The 26,451-nt window shown below is 36.2% G+C and overlaps 1 protein-coding gene across 1 annotated transcript in view; it reads right to left on the reverse strand.

The window, feature by feature from the left end:
• The window catches only part of LOC116272756 (WD repeat-containing protein 72-like), a 143,742-nt gene that overhangs the window by 61,870 nt on the left and 55,421 nt on the right, over positions 1–26,451 (reverse strand). Inside the window, exons 5-6 of the mRNA XM_031661530.1 lie at positions 25,866–25,945; positions 13,083–13,278 (exon numbers count right to left, since the gene is read on the reverse strand). Coding sequence (XP_031517390.1) covers positions 13,083–13,278; positions 25,866–25,945 — 276 coding nt within the window. The remainder of the gene's footprint in view (positions 1–13,082; positions 13,279–25,865; positions 25,946–26,451) is intronic.

Here is a 26,451-nt window from a genome sequence, read left to right on the forward strand (position 1 = left end):
TGTGACTATATTCAATGCAACTCTGAAGGGAAATCTGCCAATTGTAATATATAAAGTGACTTATGATGCCTTCACCCTCTTCATACAGTTGTTATAACTGGAGCATCTAAGTGCTTTGTACCATTAGTCACTCCTGTATTGCAGTTTCATTCTTACATTTTGTAGTACCTTTTATACTTGTGATTTATGCCTACAGAATAACTAGGAAAACCATATATGTTTTACATACAGATTCCAGAAAGAGACAGAACTTGGCTAAGTAAAGTTATTTTTTAAATCCAGTTCTGTAATGGTGTTATAGGACACGTGGTTTTCCAGTAAAACCTACTCCTGTAGTTTCACTTTCCCTGCATAGACTTCTTCCTGGGCCATACTGCTTTCTTAAGCTATATCATGGTGGAATCTTATCCTTCATAATGTTTTGGAGAAAGCTGAGGGTGGCGCCTGCACAATTTGATTTGGTGTAAAAATACACACCAAATCTGATTTCTGTTACATTAAGGCATTCTCTGACAAAATATACAGAACAAGAAATGAAGTGAATTGTGTTTTAGAAAAATCTTATGAGCTTGTTTCCCCGAATACCTGACCACTAATTTTAAAAAATGAATCAAAAACCCACTTTAATTGAATATTTAATAGATGATTTAATGGTCAAGTTAAGATACATTTTAACTGCTAAATATAAAAATGATTTGTGTTTGCTTACTGGAAATATTTGTAATATAAGCCAACATATATAATAAACTAATATTTAAAGCAAATTTACTACGAAGAAATGAAATGACTATTTTCAATTTATAAACATTGTACATTCATCAAACTATATTTTTGACTAATAGTTGGCTTTTATAATATGAATATCATAACAGTGGATTGCCATTAACAGTAGAAATAGTTTAACTCATTTTTTAAAAGGGCAATACATTTTACTTTAAAATGAATCACTGGAAATATAAAAATGGCAATATTCTCCTATGGAAAGGCCCAAATGTAGCTAGAGTAAAATATATCATTTTTTATAAATAAACGAGTTTATTGTCTTATAAATTCCATCCTCTACATAATGCCTCATGTACTAGGGTGATCTACAGAAAAGAATCTGGGGTTGGCAAATAGGATGGAGCATGTAATCCAGTCTAGTACCATTCTCCAACAAGTTATTTAATCAGAGTAAAGCTAGGCAAGTGTAGTGTACCTCAGTGTTCCTCCCAATAAAGTGGGTCAAGAATTACTTCATTTGATATATGAAAAAATAAACAAAAAAGACATGCTAAAATGTTTTGAAAAGTAACATGTTGTATAAGTAGAAAAGGCATGCTAATCATTTGAAAATAACTCATCTAATTTGTTTTAGTATCTAAAAATAATGGTAGAATAGATATTTCAGGTTCCTGAAATTGCTGTTTCTTCACAGTACATTTTGAATAAACTTTACTTAATTTGGAAAGTTTGAAATATGAAGTCCCTAAGGAAATTCTGAAAACTCCTTTGCATTCCTCAACGTTAAACACAAATACATTATGGTATCTGATGTTACCACCACCTGGAGATTCCCTGATATTTTTACCATGGGGGGGAAAAAGGTGTATTAAAACATTTCTTTTACTTCTAGCATTATAGAAATCCCAGGCATAGGGCAATAAATACGTTACTGATACCCACAGGTGAGCAGGCAATTCTGTCCTGTGTTACAGGTACTTTGTCATTACCTTCTGAAACACTGTTTCACAGTGCAGGGTATGTTATATAAAAAATAAATGATGCTGCCAAATTTTAGCAGTTTCAAAGAAACATAAGTCAATGGCATAAGGGAAGTAGGTGACGTAATGACTCTAGAATTAAGTAGATGGCTTGAAGAGATGGATCATGAAGCTTAACCTTTGAAATTATTCATTGAATATTAATATAAACACATGGAAAAACACACTTCTAAGATGCTTTGCTAAAATTCTATTTATTAAATCAAATTTTTTTAAATGACAAAGAGAGATAATATATCCTATTCCTGGAAAACGTCTAAGAACAAACATCTAATAATCTGGTCTTACTTAAGGTTTCAGTTAAGGGTGTTTGTAGAGTAGGAGGTTAATAACGTCTAAACAATTACACAAAAAAAGGAAAGGGAAAAACTGACAATGAAACCCAAACTTGTCAATAAATGGTAAATGATTACAGATGAATCAAAGGAGATGAAAAATCAGACCAAATATTAATTTATGCAAATTGGAAAAGATTTAAAAACTGATTCAAAGAGGATGGGCAATTGAGACAACGACCAAACAAAGACAGACAAATAACCTCAAATTGACTTGAAGAACCACAGCAACTCAGAAGGTGTTACTAATGAGATCTGAACTTTGATGATCCTAATGGGCATTTGGTGTTGTTTGGTCTAAAAGCGAGGAGGCAAGCTTTCTCTCCCCTATGTAATGTGAACAAAATTTCTTTCTCCATGTAGGACATGGAGCACTAATGGTTCATCTAAATAAGCTACATTTATGAAGGCAGAAAAAAAATTATAAGACAATTTTAAAAATTAAGAAAAATAAATACTGCTCTCCAAATAAAACACTAAACAGAAAGATACTCCGACAAAATTTGGACACAGGGTTGCTTTCCACCTTCTGCTTTTATCAGTTTCTGCTTTGCACTGAAAGTGTCTTGCATCTCTTGAGATAATTTTAATGGCTCTCTCTCTTTCAGAAAAAGGTTCCACAGCAGAACCTTTTCATTCCAGGTATCTCACCTTCTGAACCCAGCTTGGAGTATCCCCATTCCCATGTCCTGCCCATATCAAAATCACCCCATCTCCTGACCATGCCATACTGCCCTGCGGTGGTATCTGTCCCCATGTTATTCCCTTTGCCTCAAATGCCCTTCTTGCATCCAGCCCTTTCCAACTAGTGTCAGTTGGGTCTCCCCAGAAGCAGATGTGAGATGAAATTAGAAATGCAAACGTTTATTGGGAAGTAACACCCATGAAAGAAAAAAGGGCAAAAGTAGGATTATGTACATTGTGACCTTTAATATCTCATTCACATCCCCTAGAAATCATTTACTCTTCTTCTAAAAGTGCCTACATCCCCCACTTCTCTCACCCCTATGAAAAAGGATATATAAGTTTTTAAATCTCATTGGGTGTATTAGTCTATTTTCACAGTGTTATAAAGAAAGACCCAAGACTGGGTAATTTATAAAGGAGAGAGGTTTAGTTGACTCACAGTTCTGCAAGGCTGGGGAGGCCTCAGGAAACTCACAATCATGGCAGAAAGTGAAGTGGAAGCAGGCACCTTCTTCACAAGGCAGCAGGAGAGACAGGTGCAAGCAGGGGAAATGCCAGATGCTTATAAAACCATCGGATCTCATGACAACTCCCTCACTATCATGAGAACAGCATGGAGGAAACCACCCCTGTGATCCAATCACCTCCTCTCTTTGCATGTGGAGATTACAGGTCCCTCCCTCTACACATGGGGATTATAATTAGAGATGAGATTTGGGTGGGGACACAGAGCCAAACCAAATAATTGAGCTATTGGGTACTCACTTTCCTGTGATGCCCCCGTGCATATAATAAATTGGTATGCCTTTTCTCCTATTAACTTGTCTACTGTCTGTCTATTTCAACAGACTCACTTATCAAAGCTCCAGAGAGTACAGAGAAGTTTCTCTTACCCTTCAGGCTCCATCAGTCTAACAGAAACTCTAAAGCAAAGAATGCCTATGAAAAGAGGTCAACATGGGCCAGAAATGGTGAGGCTCTGTTATCACCATCTTGCTCAGCCATTGTCCCAAGAAGAGTGTGGCCTCTGCTCCAATGCTGGGTCAGATGTTGAAGGCACTAACAATTGGAAGCTGTCAGATAGCCATATTCCTCATATCTGGGAAAGGAGTCCTCTCTTGAAGAGGGATTTTAGCAGTACATCTCTTCATGTCTGCCACACAATTATTCTCTAACACACATGTGAATGTCTATTCCTATGTGAAGCCTCTAAAATTCATTCCCAGGCAGTTGGTGGCTCTCTACGCCTTTACAGCAATGTGAATGTTAATTTCTCATACCACACTGTGTCCTCACTATTTTTACAGCTTTCTCTCTGCCTTTTGGAAGGTAGAAATCACATCATGGTCTTCTCAGATTTCCAGTACATAGCTTGGGAAACATAGTACCTAATAAAATATATTCAAAAGAGGGAGTGATTTGATGGCTGGACTTACCAGCTGGATAACAGACCAGACTGGTTGATCCAGAGATACTAAGGGATATACCTCATGTATGTGAAAGTGAAAGGTATTAAGAAGTTCTCAAAAACTAATTTCAATGTACTTTAAATACTAACGAACTATTGGACTTTAAGGATAACATGTATCAAAAATTAGCATGTTGTAAGCCAAAGTTTTGAAATTATGTTCCCAATCATAAATCTAATCACAATCATAAGCAGATTACATGAACCTATCTGTGTATCTCTTTCCATCTATTATTCTCACTTCCAGTTTTCTCTTTCAATTTACAGACTGGGAAACGGTCCATCTAATTTTAAAATTCTAAGATGTACTGTGTTTATTCTGTATTGTAAAATAATAATTTAATTTCAGTTGTAAATGTTAGAGTTTTCTTTGAGGACCTTTTTAGGCAAGGCTTAATAGTTCAGTAACATATATTCTTCATTTAATCAGCCAACAATGTTTACTCTCTGCTAGGCCCAAAGCTAAGCTGTGAGGACATAAAGATGAAAGTGAATGAATAGGATAAGAAGCCCTCTTTCTAATGGTGGAGACAGAATAGCAGATGATTCACTATATGGACTGGGGAGTGCTATAATACCTAAAGGGTACACAAGGGAAAAAGAAAACATGGGAGAGAAAGAAAAGGAACTTCTTGAGTCAGTGTGAGTTACTCTTTTGGTTTCATCTCCTTCTGAACTTTTAAAGGGAAGTAGGACAGAAACAAAGTCCTTAAGAATGTCTAGAATCCCTCTAGAATCCCTTTCTCTAATGAGTTCTCAGGAGGGTTGGTATTGCCCCCTAGGGGGAGGCTTTGGAAACTGCCAAAGTGAGGCACTGGGTTTCTCAATGATTGTAGAGACACTTATTGGCATTTGGTAGTCAGGCACCAGAGACGCCAGATGGCCTGCAATGCTTAGGAACGCCTTTCACAGTGAATAATTGTCCTGCTCGGTTTTCAAATATTCCACTGATCATTCATGAAAAGAAAAGCTTTGTGTGTAATTTCCCAAGTCCAGAACACAACTTTGTTTTACATATAACCCTGGAGGAATCTTTCAAGGCTTTTAATATACCTTGAATTTTCTAAGAAGGCCACTACCCTGTATATTAAGGAATGGCCACATTTTGCTACTACTGTCCAAAATTTTGCCAAGAAAATCTATTTTAGATACCCACATCACTGATAGAACCACCACACACACAGACATCTGCATCAATAGCAGTGGTCTTATGTATACCACAGCATGTTATATAACAGTATGTTACTATATCTTTTAGTGTAGTCATGCCCAGGATTTTGCACATAATACTTTACTATAAGTTACTTACTATTTTTTTTTCCTTTAAATGTTCTATAAATGATGTATGTAGGTAGGTTATATTGCTTATGAATGTTATTTTAAGATTATCAAGGGAGCATTACAAAATATTGGCTAGGACTGAGAGCATTGAGATCCACTACAATTACTTTTTCTAAAATTTCAAGACTGACCTCATTCTAATGAGAAGAAACATGTGAGGCTGGAAGATTATATAGACCATGTTCTTATGCATATTCAACTACCAAGGAGCATTTTTACATTATCCCTAGATTGGCAGGGCTGCCTGGCTGGAGGACAGATATTCTGCACAGACAGACATAAAGGGCTCATGCTCATCTGCAGCAGGTAAAAGAAAGAACTAACAACTCTTCTTTGAACTGTCTTCATTTCTTGTAGCTTATTCTCAGGGGGTTGAAAATGAAATACTGTGCCTTGGTTTTTGCCTTCAAATACTTGTCAGCATTAATTTTTCCTGGTGGTTCTCTAGACAGATAAATTGCTCTTGAACAAAGTAGATAAATTTGAGGCAATGCCCCTGGATTAACACTTTAGAAGAAAACCATCATCCTTATAATCATCATTTCCATTCTCTTTTTAGTACAGACTATTAACATATTATTTAGCATTTATTTCATTCTGCCTTGGACCAGAGTTCTCTGATAGATGTCTGTCATTGTCATTTATTACACATCCATTCACTCAGGCAACAAACATTTAATGAACACCCATCATGCACCATGTGGTCCACTTGCTGCTGGGAGCACAAGATTAGTAAGTTCCAACTTTTGCCCTCAAGGAGTTCACAGAGTTGGGAAAGAAAGGCAAATAAATAAGCAATTAGAATTCCAGGTAATATACAGTATTTTAGAAGGTTATAAAAGGAGTGTAGAAAGTAATATAAACGAAAATGTCAGCACCTAACATTGAACCTTAGACATAGTAAGTGCTAAAAAAGAAATGTTTTGAAGTTATTCAAATTGTTCCAAGGCTGAAAATTGGGCAGGTAAATTGAAGAGTTAAAATGGAAGGATAAGGCTCCAGCTAGCAAGATAATTGACATTCTGATGGGAATGGGATATTCCAAGGGCGTTGGGACAAATGAATAATTTTTCCTTCAGCCAACATTTCTCTAGCAATTGCCACATACTAGATACTGTGCTATCTGCTGAGAATACCAACCTCTCTAAATCACTTGTTTTTCTCTAAAGGAATTTAATCCCTCTATTTACCAAACCTGTCTTTAGAACTATGAATACATATCCATATTGGCTGACAGAATTGCATCTGATGGAGGAACTAATGTCACACAAATTCCCAGGCTCAGAAGTAGAATGAATCATTAGTGGAGGCTAACCCAGGCCAGCCAGGTTGCAAAGACGGCTCTGTGTCAGCAGCATGAGGGCTATTGGTTACAAGAGATCAGGAACGAGCCAGAAGTCCATAGGGAGGTGATGAGTCAGAACACAATATGTGAATCTAAATACTGAGGAAACAAGGTTTGAGGCAGTGGCTCCTTAGAAACTTCTGTGGATAAACTGTAACCGAATAAGGAGTGAGGCAAGTTTCAGGCAAGGCTCAGGCCTCTAAAAATATCAAACTGAAATCAGATCATGACAGAGTGAGCAGTCAAGAGTGAACTAACTATCACTAACAGAGTCTTCTGGAGGGTTACAAACCAGATTCATTCATATGTCTATTTTTAAATTTTTTGTGAGCTTGCTGTGTATACATCTCATGGTCCTAGGATGGTGACTCTCAGATAACACAAATTTCAGTGTGTATTCAAGACTTTGTTTGGATGCTAAACAACAGCAATCGGCTGGTTTTCCTCCACTACCTCTTCTCTTACTAATTAGGAATTGGCTGAATCTTCAGTACAAACTATCTCACTTTCCATCCATTCATCCATTCACTCAATAAACACTTATTATCAGCTTTGAGGTAAGAGACCATTTTAGGTGATGGAAGGAAAAAAGATAAATAGACCTGATCCCTGTCCTTGAAGGGTCAGTGTCGGGAGGCCAGCCTCAGCTTCGGAGAACGATAGTGCAAAACACATTGATTTCAGTGACAGAATCTAGATCACTTTTTCTTTGTCAATAATTTAAATGGGTATGCAGACAATAATCAATAAAGTGGTGGCTGCACGACGGTTACCAAAGAAATATTTAACTCAATTCCTCAATCCGACTATCTCCGGGAAGAGCCGGGTTGGCATTCTGACTGCTCATGAGGAAAAAAGATGATGAAATACTCTAGTTTTTCATATGCCAAGATGAAAATCATCAATCTCAATCTCCGTGGAAGATGAAAGTACTTTTAGAAAAGAGCAGTGAACTCTTATCAGTCTTTCTAAGGTGATGTGATCTTTAAGATGATACAGAGAGGGCAGAAACAGTAAAGAAGTTCAGAAGAATTTTTATGGGCAAAAGGGAAATGATGAAATTTCTCTCTCAATTTTATAAGGTGCTAAAAATAAGACAGGATATATATTAAACCCAAATGACTACAATGCTTTTTGAAAGATATATACCTTCTGATGTAGCATAAGTTAAGTTTGGCAATGCCGTTTACATCTTGTTTTCTCAAGCTTGCATTATTCCTATTATCTTTAAACCATGGTTTCTTGACAGAGAACTGTTAAGCATCTTGTCTATTTTCTGGGGATTAGTTTAGTTAAAAAGTATAAAATAAAATCTATAGGTTACCTAAACAGGTACACTTGAAACTGAACACGCCAAGGATTCCTTTTGTGGATTCAACCTTCCATTATATCTTTAGTACACCTAGAATACCATATGTAACAACGTACCACCCAACATGGGGGCCAAGTCACGACACCACAGTCAGTCATGTATCACTGTGCTTTGCCCCTAAACCACAGGTAATGTGATCCCATTACAATTTGTGCCACTAGTGTGCTTAAAAGATTTCCCATACCACACTAGAGAGAAAGCCCCAGACCTCACTATCACATACAAGGCCTTCTATGATGTGTCCTCCATTACTTCTCTGCTCCTTGATTACACGTACCACACAGGCTCTTCCTAAATGACTTCTGTGGCCATAAAGAAGAACTCACTTAGTCTGGAGATCTTAAGAGTAAATGGAAAAAAGATGTGCTTGCTCCAAAAAATGGCAGTCAGGGAAGAGTTTCCCTGTAGGGTAGTCACAAAGCCTTTCCACAAGTAGATATCCTTCTGGAAAATTCAGCAGGCCAAGAAAGCCTGCCCTGGGCCCGTACTTCTGCAGGGCAGGATCACCAAAATGTTTCTGTTGAATGGATTTTTAGTGTCTTGATTTACAATAAATGCGTGGTTTTATTTAAACAAAAAACACATTTTTATTATTTAATTTTCTATATAAGTCTTTGAAAATGACACATGCAATAAAGATTATTTGCAATACTCATATTTGATGCATCATTTTCAAACCACATGGTTTAGCATGAAATTTAAATTCAGCCAATAATTCCAAGGTGACAGTTTTATCTACAAAGCCTCCATTTCTAGTTCAACCAATTTATTTAATGGAACAATTTAGAGCACTTGTTTAAACTGATCCAAATAACATTCAAAAGAAAGTAAAGGGAAATAACTTTCAAATGCAATTTAATAATAGAAACGATTGCTGTTTTTAAAGCAATGAATCTAAGCCTCAAATGTATTAATTGTACAAGTTCTTATTAAAGAGATTCAAGGAAGATAGCAATGTAATCATTATAAAAACATAAACTTAGATAAAATCTGCCATTTTTCCATAAAACACAGATACACAAATATTAAGACCACAAATAAAATACATGCTGTGAAGTGTAACAGGAGAAAACACTGAAAAATAAGAAAAAGTTATAGGTTTAAATATACATTATGTTTTAACTCTCACTTCATTGGATTTCCATTGCTTTCTAGACACATTCCCTACAAATATTTCCAGACACCTGGTGATTTTCTTTATTATGAGGGTTGAGATGGCAATAATTAAGTACTCTGCATTTCCTTTGGCAAAAGAAAGCATGATTTATGAGAAAAGAATAAAAATCTAAGAAAAACACTTAACAAATTACTCAATTTTTAGATCAAACTGATTCAGGATAAATTTCTTCCATGTTGCAAGTATGGAAAATGTAGCTTACTGGATAACAGCACGGTATTTTAAGAGAATATCTGGGTTTTCTTCCCTGTTTTTAGTAATTTTGTGTCTGTAGGCAAGACACATAACCTCTCTTAAGTCTTAGTTTATTCATTTTGCAAAGGGGGTAGTAATAGGAAGTATGTCTCAAAGAGTAAGATGTATACCACCGGTGGCATTTAAGATAGCTGGTGTGGCAACGTGGGCAGATTGCTGGAGCTCAGGAGTTTGAGACCAGCCTGGGTAACATGGTGAAACCCCATCTCTACAAAAAATGCAAAAATTAGCTAGGTGTGGTGGTACACATCTGTAGTCTCAGCTACTTAGGAGGCAGAGGTGGGAGGATCACCTGAGCTGGGAAGACTGAGGTTGCAGTGAGCCAAGATCACACCATTGTACTCTAGCCTGGGTGACAGAGTGAGGCACTGTGTTGAAAAGGAAAAAAAAAAAAGAAAGATAGCTGGTGTGGTGATAAACTTATTTTTAAAAATATATCTCAACACAATTTTAATGTGTATGATAAAAATATAAAATTTGTATGTAAAATAAAAAAATAAGTAATTTCTCAGGACAAACCTAGCTAGCATGATGGGAATCTCTCTTTCTTACAGTATAGTTCTTTTCAGTTGTACTTTGAAATTTCACTTCAATGAACATGAACATTTTAAAAACGGTAAAGAACACTTTAAAAACTAAATGTCAGAAGAAGGGTCTTAGGGTTCATGTGGATTGTGTCAGAATTAAAGGAAATGGTGAGCTAAATTTCATAAGGTACTCAGCAAAGCATTGGAATATATTAAAAACTCAATAATTCTTATTTTTCCTTGTGACTTATTGCTGCCATATTACTATAATCTTAATAAATCAAATATACTCCGTTTAGCATAAAAGAAGTTTGAGTATCTGTGTATAGCAAAACCATCATCTTTTACTTTCCAAATGATTTATAATATGTACCACCAAGAAACCAAGAAAGAATAAAAGAAATGAAGAAACAAGGGGAGGGACAGGAGCTCACAGAGGACAAATAAGCAAAGAGCTGATGAAATTAAATGACATATACAATTTGCCATAATAATATTTTGCAAAATGACATACGTTGCAATGATTAGGCTAAGTAAATCTGCCTATGAAATTTGAGGAATTACTACACCCAGTGAATAGCACCTATATAATCATATTACATTTTGTCTCAGGACATTAGAAATAAAGAAAAGTTTTCTGGTTATGTTTTCTAAAAATTCTATCAACCAGCCTGGACAACACGGTGACATCCCATCTGTACTAAAAATAAAAATTAAAAAAAAAAACAAACTAGCTTATAATGGTGGTGCTTGCCTGTAATCCCAGTTACTCAAGAAGCTGATGCAGGAGGATCATTTTAGCCCAGGAGGTGGAAGTTGCAGTGAGCTATGATCATGTCACTGCACTCCAAACTGGGCGACAGAGCCTGCCTCAAAAAAAAAAAAAAATAAAAAAAAAAAAAAAAAAGAAAGAAAAAATCCTATCTAAGGCAGTACATACCACTAAAAAGAAAGTCTAAAAACATTTCCTGTAATTTTACTAAGTTCTTGTGAATAGCGTTTTTTAAAATAAGCCTTTTCACAAAAAGAAAAGGGCAACATTAATATGAAATATACTACTACTTGGATAGTTCTCTCTTCAATGTATTTTATGTGTCTCCCATTTAATTGCAATTGTAGTTAACATTTTCCTGCAGATAATTATTTCCGAAAATAATATATGTCCAGCATTTTGTGAATATGTTTTGTTCCTTTAAACAAAGTATTCTAAATTTCATCCACCAACACATAAAGTGGCTGTAATATTCTGGTGTTCTAATTCTTATCACAAATTAACCACAAATTTTCTTTTACCATAGGCAAAGAAAGGACTATTTAATAATTAATCGAAAGAGAATTAATACCACACTTTAATCCAAATGTCTTTAGTCATAGTAAGACTAAATTCTCTACTGTCAACAGTTCTTTCTCTGAAGATGCAGTCCGGCCATGTTGCCCAGGCTGGACTCAAACTCCTAGGTTCAAACCATTCTCCCAACTCAGCCTCCCAAGTAGCTGGGACTGCAGGCACCTGGCTAGTATCCTTATCCTGTAAGAATGTACTGGGGACAGAATTGGGCACAATCTGGTGAAATCTCAAATATGAGTAACCCAAGTGACAGAAAAATTCACCTAAAGTTTCACTTTGATGGCTGACCAACAGTTTCTTACCTGGAAAATGGGGCTCTGGGCCAATGAATAAGGTAGGCTCTCAAGATTAGGGAGAAAATTCAGAAATGACATCTACTGAGAGTTAACACACAATGAACAAATAACACTGGTTGTCTTGGGAGAGATGGAGGAAACCTATCAATGACACTACGGATGGCCTTCCATATGTATCAAAAACATTTTATATTTAGTAACATTGTTCCTAGTCCTGAATAAATTAAAAGAAAACCCTTTGTGAGAGATAAAAGAAGTACTTAACAATTTGACCGCCTGTAATATGTAAATTTATAACACGTTTTCCTGACAAAAACACACGTTTAATCACATGATCAATTAGCATATTCATCAAAAGCTTACAATAAAGTTGAAAATTAAAGTTGTACTTTTTTTTTTACAGTTTTTAATTTTTTTTAAGTAACAGCTAACAGTATGATAAAAATCATAGAACATTTTACAACATAAATTTAGACTCACTTGTTGGCCCTAAACCATAAACGTTATCATTAGGAAGTGACAGTGATGAAGTTTGTTATAAAATCAAATGATCCAACTCTAAAAATAGTTTAATTTTTATATGATATTTCTGTTGCCCAGAAAAGGAAAACTGGCACATGACTTTTATCGAGGTACAAAGTAAAAGCAAATTTCCCCATTATGATTACAGTATTCCTGTAATATATATCCTATTAAGCTATTGTTGTTAATTCTGCTTTCGCTTTTAATTGCTTAACTTCAAAACACTGTTATAAATAATACAAGCTATTCTTCTAGCAAATATTTATTATTATAATAGGATCCAGAAGTTCTTTCAACATTTGACAATTACAAGAGGAAATCGATAGCGGAATAGGTCAGAAACAGGGCACTTGGCTCAGTTCTTGCAGAAATGATATACTGTGAACTTATATTTTCAACACTCTCTAAGTAGCAATGCTCCTCAAGTTATGATGGTGTTACTTCTGGATAAACCTATCCTATGACCTTTTCAACTTACAATGGGTTTATCTGGATATAACCCCATCATAAGTCAAGGAGACTAGTGAATGTCTATCACTTTTGCACCATAATATAATCGAAAATCATAAGTTGCACCACCATAAGTTGGAGACTCTATAGTAGAAAAGTTTTGTTGAAAGAGTATGCCAATAAATTTTGTACTTACTTTGCAGAGGCAAAGTGTTTCTAATACACTGTAACTCCAGTTCCTCTGTCCATTCCAGCTTTGGCAGCATCTGCTTCATCTCACAGTTACCATTCTCTGCCATGGACACTGGTTGACTATTGACTGGTATCTTTCCCAAACACTTCATGTGTTGTTGAACTTCCGCCAAGAGAACAGCTTGTATTGCTTCAGTTACCTGTAAGGTATTTTTTTAAGTGAATTATTTTTAGTATTATTACAAATGCTTAGGTATGTTGCAAAAAATCCAAAGCCCGGAATTTAAATTTGAACAGGTTTCCATAAACAATAACTTTTCATTCTTCTAGCATTAGCATCCACAACAACTGAAATGTACGTAGCAACAACTGGCACCCAGACTTTCACGCTGTTCTTTTTTTTTTTTCCTTTGGCAATGCAAGAGATTCTAAAAGGATACTTGAGGGGCGTTTTTTTAAAGTCCAGAATGTCAAACATTACACTATGGGACAAAGAGGAGTTTTCAATTATTTTTCCTATTTTCGTTTCCACCAGAAGATAAAGAAAATTCATTTGAATTTATCCTATGGCTCTTAAAGACATGGTTAGATCCTCAAACTATGTATAGCTCCAAAGCATTATTTAAACAAAACACTGCATTTAAACTATGCTTTACACAGAAAATTAAAGAAATGACTTTAATAACAAATCTCACTAAATTTTGTGTATACCTATGTGGTTTTACATATATTAAGGTATTGCAAGGCACGTCTTCCAATTGCTGTGTATGCCCAGTCAAGGACCTATGGTTCGAAGGAGGGGGAAAGGAACACTTGCCACAGAACATCCACCCAAATTCTTCATTTTTAAAATGAAGAATCTGGGGCATGACACCTCAAGGTTACATAGACTTGGTGGACAGACCTTCTGATCCCTGATTCTGTCTTTCAAAGTACATGTCCACTCAAGATTCTATATCCTCTACCTTCAGTGCAAAGCTAGTGACAGTTTCCTAGACCTCTTCCTGGTAAAAGATGAGGTAAGGTCTAGCAGTTAGGTATAGCCAAAAGAAGGCCAGGAGCTGAATTAGGGAGAGAAAAGAAGGACATGGTTGATATAGACAAACCAGGTACACCTTCTCATTACCCTTCTCCAGCCAATAGTTAAACATTTCATATAGCTACATCCAAGTGCTTTTCATATAGCCACATCCCAGTGCCATAGCATATATATTTTCCCCTCAGAAGTCTGTCCTCTGTCAAGCTGACTCATGTTCCACAATTGCCACTGTCCCCCTCCATTACTCCCGGTCTACCCATAGGCACGTCTAGAGCTAGGGATATGGGACAACACCGAGAGTGGTGACCTAGAGATGCTTTGGCCAAAAACTGAACATGTATTTATGTAAATATGTATTCCATCTTTTTTGCATGTAATGATAGTATGTGAGACCTTCAGGTTCCAGGGACATCCAAGGAGCTTATTATGATGGCAGATACTTGCTGAATTCCTGGGACAGAGAAGATGGCCTCTGACTTTTAAATATAGGAAGCTTCCTGAGAATACTGGAGCAACTTCCTGATTGCCGATTATCTCCCTGTCCTTATCCAGCAGACACTCAAACGTTTGATTAAGGAGTGAAAAAAGGCTAATGAATAGTAGAATATCACTATTGCATACCATGCATACTAACATGTAGTACTGCCTATTTGCAATACAAGTGAATGGTGCTTACTCATGAATATCATGTAATGAGATATTTAACATCAGAGTATCAATTATATACCATTAATCTAAGATATACTTCTGCACATCATGATGCTGGTAAATAACGCATATTAATATCTACCATATGAGACCAGCCTGGTTGACATGGTGAAACCCTGTCTTTACAAAAAAATGCAAAAATTAGCCTGGCTTGGTGGTGTTCACCTGTAGTCCCAGCTACTCAGGAGGCTGAGACAGGATGATTGCTTGAACCCAGGAGGCAGAGGATGCAGTGAGTCCAGATCATACCCCTGCACTCCAGCCTGGGTGACAAATCTGGTATATATATATGTGTGTGTGTATATATACATATATATATGTATATCACACCAGTATATCACATCAGTATATCACACCACTTCTGAGATATAAATATAAATTATTATATATGTTTCTTGCTAACATATACTGCTATATATATACTACAGTATTGGTAAACCATGCTGATTTATGTATATCACATGATGGGATATATTGTATTACTTATTCATGATGAACAATTTTATAACACTGAAGTTATTTCATTTTAACTTTGTCATACATGTTATTTCATAGCACTGGTTCGATGATGTGGATAATGTGGTAGAAAGAACTCAGGATTATAAGTGAAAAGGTTTGCATTTCCTATTCCACTATGACAGTTACCACAAATCCAACCTTTGACAAGTCACAAACTTCTCTGAAACTTCATGTTCTCACTTACAAAAGAGTTTGTGATACTGAGAGACATTAGGATAAGAGCTGTCAATAACAGAATAGTGCACGGAAATTGCTCTTTCTATACTCATAAATTAAGGATACTGGACAATTTTCTAAGACCCACAATGTGTCCAGACTATATCATACCCCTCAGAATGGGTAGTTTGGCCATATGCCTTCACTGGGCTTATGGCTGTCCTCTCACCCTGGGATGCTTATCAACCCAGAGGCATGCCCACAGTTGGGATCTAAAATGTCATCTCTCCCACTGAATATAATATCCTAAACAACTTGGATAATCATTATTTCTTAAAAATATACAGGAACTTATGTATTTTAATTTAATATTTCTAATTATTTGATTTACATGTCACGACTTCACTTTTTTTAACTGTTGATTTTTTTACATAGTCATCACCACAAATGCATATTATAAGAATAAAGAAATGAACATCATCAAAAACAAGTGGAACAGAAATAACTATAGAATAAAATAGATTAACCATGATGAGTAGGGTACTCAGAGCCACAACAGTTAAAAGCGAATACTGAATGGCATCCAATTGGAAAGAAACTCAAAATATATATTTCAACTCAGTGTGAGATGAGAGAAAGGCTGTATCTTCTAAACATGTAATAATGTTATTACAGTATCTGGAATAGAGTGGACACTAAATAAATAGTAGTGGAATTGAAATAGATTCTGCAGACTTTCAAAAATAAACTGTGGAAAGTATAATTTATTGATAGTTTATAACTATCAATACTTGAGTCTCTCTCTATAAATGTAGCAGATAGATTTTACAGGTAGTCAATAGAAATGGAATTTTCTCCAACAAAATATAAAATATTTATATGGCATTTTATATAACTTCATAATTTTAATAATGAGCTAGCATTGAGCATTATGGCTATAAAGCTGTCTTCCCAACATATATAAATAAATTTCTTCCAAAGCATAGATATCAAAGAATCGTATTCTTTTATGAGGCAATGTGCACAGATTAAAAATAAAGTTTACAAACTAATTGACTGGAAAGAGTCAGCTACAAATCTGGGACATATGCTTATTAACTAAAGGTATTACTGAGTCCTAGGCAAGCCAAAAATTTTAGTGGTATTCCATTAACACCTTGAAAGAACAAAATACTGTAAAATAGCATAGAGCATCATGAGGATGCATAAGAACCCCTGTGTCCTGGTTGTTGTTCCAGTGTCTAGTTTTTTTGTTATAAAACATTTTTCCCAACACTCTGCTCATGCTGACCTTTCATGTCTTTGCGGTGTCTCCTGGAAAAGCAACATTTCTAACTGGAGGCCTAAATGTCATGATGTGTACCCAGTGGTGTTAAATTATAAAATCCAAAGAAATTTAGTGCAGTACCAGAAACATGCAAATTAGCAATCCCCAAACTTTTCTGTTTCTTTTCCAGCATTTATTTTTATGTTGATTGTTCAATGTGTCAAAAGCAAAAGAGACAATCTCTAGACAAACCTATTCATCAGCAAAATTAATTCATTCTTCCCCTAACCTTAAAGGTAAACATTCAACTTCTGGAGCTAATTTTGCTCGTTTTACAAAAGCATTCCATTTAACCAGGGTTAAAATGAAAGAAAAATTGTTAAGGACAGCTAGAGAGAAAGGCCAGGTCACTTACAAAGAGAAGCCCATTAGACTAACAGTGGACCTCTCAGTGGAAACCTTACATGCCAGAAGAGATTGGGGGACAATAGTCAAAATTCTTAAATAAAAGGAAATGCAACCCAGAATTTCATACCTAGCTTAACTAAGCTTCATAAGGGAAGGAGAAAAAAGATCCTTCTCAGACAAGCAAATGTTAAGGAAATTCGTTACCACTGGACCTGCCTTACAAGAGCTCCTGAAGAAAGCACTAAATATAGAAAGGACAGACTGTTACCAGCCATTACAAAAACACACTGAAGCACACAGACCAGTGACACTGTAAAGCAACCACATAAACACATCTGCAAAATAACCAGCTAACATCATGATGACAGGATGAAATCCATACATATCAATACTAATCTTAAATGTAAATGGACTAAATGCCTCAATTAAATGACATAGAGTGGTACGCTAGATAAAGAACCAAAACTATCAGTATGTAGTCTTCAACATAACATGTCAACCCTCAAAATAAAGGGTTGGAGGAAAATCTACCAAGCAAGTGGAAAAAAGGAAAAAGCAGGGGTTGCAATCCTAGTTTCTGACAAAACAGACTTTAAACCAACAAAGATCAAAAAAGACAAAGACATTACATAATGGTAAAGGGTTCAATTCAACAGGAGGAGCTAACTATCCTAAATATAAATACAACCAACACAGGAGCACACAGATTCATAAAGCAAGTTCTTAGAGACCTACAAAGAGACTTAGATCCTCACACAATAATCATGGGAGACTTTAACACCTCACTGACAATATTAGACAGATAACTGAGACAGAACATTAACAAAGATATTCAGGACCTGAACTCAGCAGTGGATCAAATGGACCTGATGTCTATAGAACTCTCCACCCCAAAACAACAGAATATACATTTCTTTCATCACCACAGGACACCTATTCTAAAATTGATCATAATTGGAAGTAAAACACTCCTTAGCAAATGCAAAATAACTGAAATCATAACAAACAGTCACCAGGACCACACCACAATCAAATTAGAACTCAAGACTAAGAAATTCACTCAAAACCATGTAATCACATGGAAATTGAATAACCTACTCCTGAATGACTTTTGGGTAAATGAAATTAAGGCAGAAATGAAAAAGATCTTCAAAACTACCAAGAATAAAGATACAACATACCAGAATCTCTGGGACAGAGCTAAAGCAGGGTTAAGAGAGTAATTAATGGCACTAAATGCCCAGATCAAAAAACTAGAAAGATCTCATGTTAACAACCTAACATTACAACTAAAAGAACTAGAGAATCAAGAGCAAAAAAATCCCAACGCTAACAGAAGATCAGAAATAACCAAAATTAGAGCTGAACTAAAGGAGAGAAAGACACGAAAAAACTATTGAAAAGATCAACAAATCCAAGAGCTGGTTTTTAGAAAAAAATAATAAAATGGATCACTCGCTAGACTAATAAAGAAGAAAAGAGAGAAGATTCAAATAACACAATCAGAAATGATAAGGGAGATATTACCACTGACCCAACAGAAATACAATCCTCGGAGAATATTACAAACTAGTAATATATGCACACGGCCTAGAAAATCTAGAAGAAATGGATAAATTCCTGGACACATGCACCCTTGAAGCCTGAACCAGGAAGAAACTGAATCCCTGAACAGACTAATAATGAGTTCTGAAATTGAGGCAGTTAAATAAACAGCTTACCAACCAAAAAAAGCACAGGACCAGACAGATTCACAGATGAATTATACGAGATATACAAAGAAGAGCTGGTATCATTCCTACTGAAACTATCTGAAAAATTAGAAAAGGAAAGGACTCCTCCCTAACTCATTCTATGAGGCCAGCACCACCCTGATACCAAAACCTGGCAGAAATATGACAAAAAAAGAAAATTTCAGGTCAGTATTCCTGATGAACATCAATGAAAATATCCTCAACAAAATACTGGAAAACCGAATCCAGTAGCATATCAAAAAGCTTACCCACCATGATCGAGTATGCTTCATCTCTGGGGTGCAAGTTTGGTTCAACACATGCAAATCAATAAATATGAGTCATCACATAAACAGAACTGAAGACAAAACCACATGATTATCTCAATAGAAGCAGAAAAGGCATTCAATAAAATTCAACAGCACTTCATGTTAAAAACTCTCAATAAAGAAGACATTGAAGGAACATATCTTGAAATAATAAGAGACATATGTGACAAAACCACAGCCAACATCTTACTGAATAGGCAAAAGCTAGAACCCTTCCTCCCTGAAAATCAGCACAAGACAAGGATGCCCTGTCTCACTACTCCTATTCAATACAGTATTGGAATTTCTGGTCAGGGCAATCCCACAAAGGAAACCAATAGGTCATTCAAATAGGAAAAGAGGAAGTCAAACTATCCTGTTTGAAGATGTCATGATCATGTATCTAGAAAAGCCCATCGTCTCAGCCCAAAAATGTCTTAAGCTGTTAAGTAACTTCAGCGAAGTCTCAGGATACAAAATCAAAGTGCAAAAATCATTAACATTCCTATAAACAACAGTCAAGCTGAGAGCCAAATCACAAATGAACTCCCATTCACAATTGCAACAAGAAGAATAAAATACCTAGGAATACAGCCAACTAGAAAGGTGAAGGATCTCTACAAGGAGAATAACAAACCATGGCTCAAATAAATCAGAGATGACACAAACAAATGGAAAAACATTCCATGTTCATGAATAGGAAGAATCAATATCGTTAAAATGGCCATGTTGCCTAGCAATTCACGGATTCACTGCCATTCATATCAAGCTATCAATGTCATTTTTCACATAACTAGAAAAAACTATCTTAAAATTCATATGGAACCAAAAAAGAGTTAGAATGTCCAGGGCAATCCTAAGAAAAAAAAACAAAGTTGGAGGCGTCATGTTACCTGATTTCAAACTATACTACAGGGCTACAGTAACCAAAACAGCAATATATTGGTACAAGAACAGACACATGGACCAATGGAACAGAATAGAGAACCCAGAAATAAGAGCACACACCTACAACTATCTGATCTTTGGTGAACCTGACAAAAACAAGCAATAGGGAAAGGATTCCTTATTTAATAAATGGTGCTGGGATAACTAACCAGTGTTAGCCACATGCAGAAGATTAAAACTGGACCCCTGCCTTATACCGTATACAAAAATTAACTCAAGATGGATTAAACACTTGAATGTAAAACACAAAATTATAAAAACCCTGGAAGACAACCTAAGCAATACCATTCAGGACATAGGCATAGGCAAAGGTTTAATGGCCAAGATGCCAAAAGCAACTGCAACAAAAGCAAACATTGGCAAATGGGATCTAATTAAACTAAAGAGCTTCTGCACAGCGAAAGAAATTACCAATAGAGTAAACAGGCAACCTACAGAATGGGAGAAAATTTTTGCAAACTATGCATCTGACAAAGGTCTAACATCCAGGTTCTACAAAGAACTTAAACAAATTTACAATAAAAAAGAAAACTCTATTAAAACATGGGCAAAGGAAATGAACAGACACTTTTGTGGCCAAAAATCATATGAAAAAAAGGTTAACATCACTGATCATTAGAGAAATGCAAATCAAAACCACAATGAGATAACACCTCACACCAGTCAGAATGTTGAAGTCAAAAAATTACAGATTAAAAAATAAAAAAATAACAGATGCTGGAGAGGCTGTGGAGTAAAGGAACACTTATACATCGTTGATGGAAATGTAAATTAGTTCAGCCATTGTGGAAGACAGTGTGGTGATTCCTCAAAGACCTAAAGACAGAAATACCATTCAACCCAGCAATCCCATTAGTGGATATATACCCAAAGGAATATAAATCATTCTATTATAGAGACACATGCACACGTATGTTCATTGCAGATCTATTCGCAATGACAAAGACATGGAATAAACCTAAATGTCAATCAATGGTAGACTGGATAAAGAAAATGTGGCTCATATACACCATGGAATACTATGCAGCCATAAAAGAGAACAAGACCATGTCCTTTGCACTGACATGGATGGAGTCAGAGGCCATTATCCTCCAATAAACTGACACAGGAACAGAAAACCAAATACTGAATGTTCTCACTTATAAGTGGGAGCTAAATGATGGGAACACTTGAACACGACCTACCCTGCAACCTACTGAAGAGCAGAAGGTGGGAGGAGAGAGAGGATCAGGAAAAACTACTAATGGGTACTAGGCTTAATGTCTGAGAGATGAAATAATCTGTACAGCAAACCCCCATTATACAAGTTTATCTATGAAACAAATCTGCACTTATACCCCTCAACTTAACATAAAAGTTTTCAAAAAAGTAAAATCAAGCTAACATAATTCAACTAACTGCTTAAATGAATGATTTTATAAATAATTTGAGGATGGCTGGGCGTGGTGGTTCACACTTGTAATCCCAGCACTTTGGGAGGCCAAGGCAGGAGGATCATTTGAGGTCAGGAGTTTGAGACCAGCCTGACCTACATGGTGAGACTCTATCTCTACTAAAAATATAAAAATTAACTGAGCATGGTGGCTCATGCCTGTAATCCCAGCTACTTGGAAGGATGAGGCAGGAGAGTCGCTTGAACCTGGAAGACGGAGGCTGCAGTGAGCCGAGATCATGCCACTGCACTCCAGCCTGGGTGACAGAAAGAAAAAGTAATAATAATAATAATTTGAGGATCGGCTATTGAAGCAGTAAAATGGATACTTGGAAGAATCTCTATTCTTCCTGAAGGGCCGCAATACTCATTTCCATTTTACATATGAGCAAGACAAATAGTCAAGAAGTTTAACCTATCTTCCAGATCATGCATCAGGCCAGTAGCAGAGATGAGAAGAGAATCTCGAAAGCTGGACTTTCTGTAGAGTGGGTAAATTCTCTGGTAGTCTTCATCTAAAGCCAGCATTTCACATACCGTCACAGAGTCATAGAACCTTAAAGGTCTGTTAGTCCAAACATGCTCAAAGCACATTAAAGTTTATTTGAAGGTCAAATGAACAACTACCAAAGATCTTCAAGCGAGAGCAATTTAAGAGAAATGTTTTGTTGAATCCTTCTTTTTAATATTTTTTTCCCCATTTAGGAACTTTCTGGCTACTGGGGAAAAAATCTCACTTTTAATAGATAGGCCTTTTTGGGGTGACTACTTATGTGCTGATAAAGTTGTATGTACTTGTGTTTATTCCAATTATTACAGAGGTTGCCTGCATAGCTACTCATTCATTCATTAAATATGCATTGACTGCGTACTGTCACTTCTGCTTTTCTGGGCATTGGTAAGAGAGGGGCAAATGAGACAAACAAGGTCACTGCTCTCAGCAAGCTTATATAACAGTGTGAAGACAAAATAAGCAAGCAAAACAGTAAATAATATAATTTCCATTAAAAGTAATCACAGCAAAAAAACTAGGTAATGTGATGATGACTAGATGAGTGGGGTTGGGTAGAATGTGGCAACAATATTAGTTGGAGTTATAAAAGAAGACTTCTTTAAGGAGATAGATTTTTAAGCAAAAGACCTAAATGATTAATGAAGACATGAGAATTCTAGACCAACAGAACAGTAAGATCCTGAGTTCAGATGAGCTTTATGTCTTCTGAAAATAAAAAGAAAGCCAGTTGGGGCTACATCAAGGTAAGATAGGAGGTGGTAAATGATGACAGATGGGGTCAGGCTGGGGAAAAAAATCACATGCATACCTGCAGGCCAGGACAACTAGTTTTTATAGCCATTCCAACTGTGTATATTTAGTATTACAGCATCAGCCCCTACAGTATATTACGAGTTAACTTTTTTTGTTTCCTTATAACCAAGAATAATCATTTGTAATTGGAGTTATTGCTATTTCAATCTTGCAAATTTGATATGTAATGTATCAAGTTCATAAAAAAGAATAAACTTCTAGTAAACATTCATCGAATCAATGCACAACTATTTATTGTACAATGCACAAAAGTACTGGTAAAATTTTGAGACCAAAAGGAGCCTTAAAGGAGAAAGAAGGACTTAAATTGGACATTGAAGAAACCAGCCCTCTAAGTCAACTCACAGATGAGGTACTCTCAGAATGTAAAAAAAAAAAAAGATTTATTAAACTACAAAACTATAGTAACCAAAAGGCATGGTACTGGCTCAAAAGTAGACCTATGGACCAATAGAAGAGAACAGAGAACCCAGAAATGAATCCATACACCTACAGTGAACTCATTTTTGACAAAAGTGCCAAGAACATACATTGGGGAAAAGAGAGCCTCTTCAATAAATGGTGCTGGGAAATCCTTATGCAGAAGAATGAAACTAGACCCCTATCTCTTACCATATACAAAAGTCAAATCAAAATGCATTGAAGACTTAAATCTAAGACATTAAACTATCAAACTACTACAAGAAAACATTGGCGGAGATCTCCAGGTCATTGGTCTGGGCAAAAATTTCCTGAGTAAGCACAGGCAACCAATGCAAAAATGGACAAATGGAATCACACCAAATTTAAAAGCTTCGCATAGCAAAGGAAACAATCAACAAAATCAAGAGACAATCCACAGAATGAGAAAATATTTGCAAACTACCCATCTGACGAGGGATTAATACCCAGAGTATATAAGGAGCGCAAACAACTCTATAGGAAAAATCTAACAATCCAATAAAATAATGGCCAAAATAAACGAATAGACATTTCTCAAAAGAAGACATACAAAGAATAAACAGGCATATGCAAAGGTACTCAACATCACTTATCATCAGAGAAATGCAAATCAAAGCAACAATGCAATATCATGTCACCCCAGTTAAAATGGCTTATATCCAAAATACAGGCAATATCAAATGCTGGTAAGGATGTGGAGAAAAGAAAATCCACTGTTGGTGGAAATGTAAACTAGTGCAACCACTATGGAGAACAGTTTGGAGGTTCCTCAAAAAACTAAAAATAGGTCTATCATATGATACAGCAATCCCACTGCTCAGTATAACCCAAAAGAAAGCAAACCAGTATATCAAAGAGAAATCTGAACTCCTATGTTTGTTGCAGAACTGTTCACAACAGCCAACATTTGGAAGCAACATAGGTATTTGGAAGCAATTAAGTATCCATCAACAGATAAACGGATAGAGAAAACATGGTACACAACACAATAGAGCACTATTCAGTTACAAAAAAATGAGATCCTGTCATTTGCAACATCATGGATAAGCTGGAGATCATTATGTTAAGTGAAATAAGCCAGGCACAGATACACTAATATTGAATGTTTTCACTTATGTGTGGAATCTCGAAACCAAAACAGGTCAGGTGAGATGGCACACACCTGTAAGCCTAGCACTTTGGAAGGCTGAGGTGGGCAGATCGCTTGAGCCCAGGAATTTGAGACCAGCCTGAGCAATATGGCAAAACCCCATCTCTTTAAAAATACAAAAAATTAGCCAGGTGTGGTGGTGCACGCCTGTAGTTCCAGCTACTTGGGAGGCTGAGGTGGGAGGATCACTTGAGCCTGGTAGAGTGAGGCTGCAGTGAGCTGTTACTGTACCACTGCACTCCAGCGTGGGTGACAGAGAAAGATGCTTTCTCAAAAATAAATAAATAAACAAATAAATAAATAAATAGGCCGGGCACGGTGGCTCACACCTGTAATGCCAGCACTTTGGGAGGCCGAGATGGGCGGATCACGAGGTCAGGAATTCGAGACCATCCTGGTTAACATGGGGAAACCCCGTCTCTACTAAAAAAAATACAAAAAACTAGCCGGGTGAGGTGGCGGGCGCCTGTAGTCCCAGCTACTTGGGAGACTGAGGCAGGAGAATGGTGTGAACCTGGGAGGCGGAACTTGCAGTGAGCTGAGATCCGGCCACTGCACTCCAGCCTGGGTGATAGAGCGAGACTCCATCTCAAAAAAAAAAAAAAATAAAAATAAATAAATAAATAAATAAATAACTACATTGAACTCATGGACGTAGAGAGTAGAAGAATGGTTAGCAGAGGCTGGGAAGGGTAGTGTGGAATAGGGGTAGGTGGGGATGATTAATAGGCGCCAAAAAAAGTCAGAAAGAATGAATAAAACCTACTATTTGATACCACAACAGGGTGACTATAGTCAATAATAATTTAATTTTACTTTTTAAGATAACTAAAAGAGTATAAATGGATTATTTCTAACACAAAGGACAAATGCTTTAGGTGATGGATACTCCATTCTCTATGATGTGATAATTAGGCATTGCATGCCTGTATTAAAATATTTCATGTACCCCATAAATATATATGACCACTACGTGCCAACAAAAATCAAAAATTTAAAAAAATTATAATTTCACATAATCAAATTCCCACACATAGGTACTTTAATGTATGTCATATTTGGAAATCAAATAATGGACAATTCTGCTTCAGACTGAAGCTTCAACAAGCAAGAAATTACCTGTGATGACAAGAACCTCCCTCCCTCAGCCCCTGGCATTCACGCTCCCCTGGTGAATGGTGTACCCTTTCTTATGTTATGGCCTGTGTTTTCCCTCATCTCTATGCCTGTTCAAAGGCTATTTTATGAGGACAAGAGTAACTACTTGTATTTTCAGATACAGCGGTGTACCCATGAACCACAGCAGCAAGGAACTCTTCTAGTAACTTCATGAATGTGAATTATATCATACCTGCACAGACTGGTCTCTCCAACAGGAAATTAGCTTCAAAAGTGAAAGGTCAGCCTCAGGTACATGGGAATCATTCTTACCTAGAAATATACAGAACACATTTATATCTTGAGAGTATTAAAAATGGATAGCGGCTCTTAAGATGGGCTGCATATTAGAATCACCTGGGAAGCTTTGTTTTTTATAAACACCAGTGCCCAGATTCAATCTTCCAGAGATTTTTATTTTACAGATCCTGTGGTAGAGGTGGGACAGGCATTAATGCTTTGTAAAAGTGCCACAGATGATTTACATGTACAGCCAGAGTCAACATCCATTTGTCTACATTTATATACACACCCACACACCCATATATACACACACACACACATTTATATGTAATTCTAACAATTATACTAACACATATTCACATCAAATCAGATTCATTTTTACAGTTTCAACACATTTTTGACCCAAGACAGATCACCAAATTTTACAATTCCTTCCTTATTCAAATTCTGAAATTCTCCTCTGCCATGAATTAGTCTCTATCACATGTAAAATCAAATAAAAGACTTCCTTTGATTTGTCCTTACCCAGCTCTACC

Source organism: Papio anubis, unplaced genomic scaffold, assembly GCF_008728515.1.
Source record: "Papio anubis isolate 15944 unplaced genomic scaffold, Panubis1.0 scaffold184, whole genome shotgun sequence".
NCBI lineage: Eukaryota > Metazoa > Chordata > Mammalia > Primates > Cercopithecidae > Papio > Papio anubis.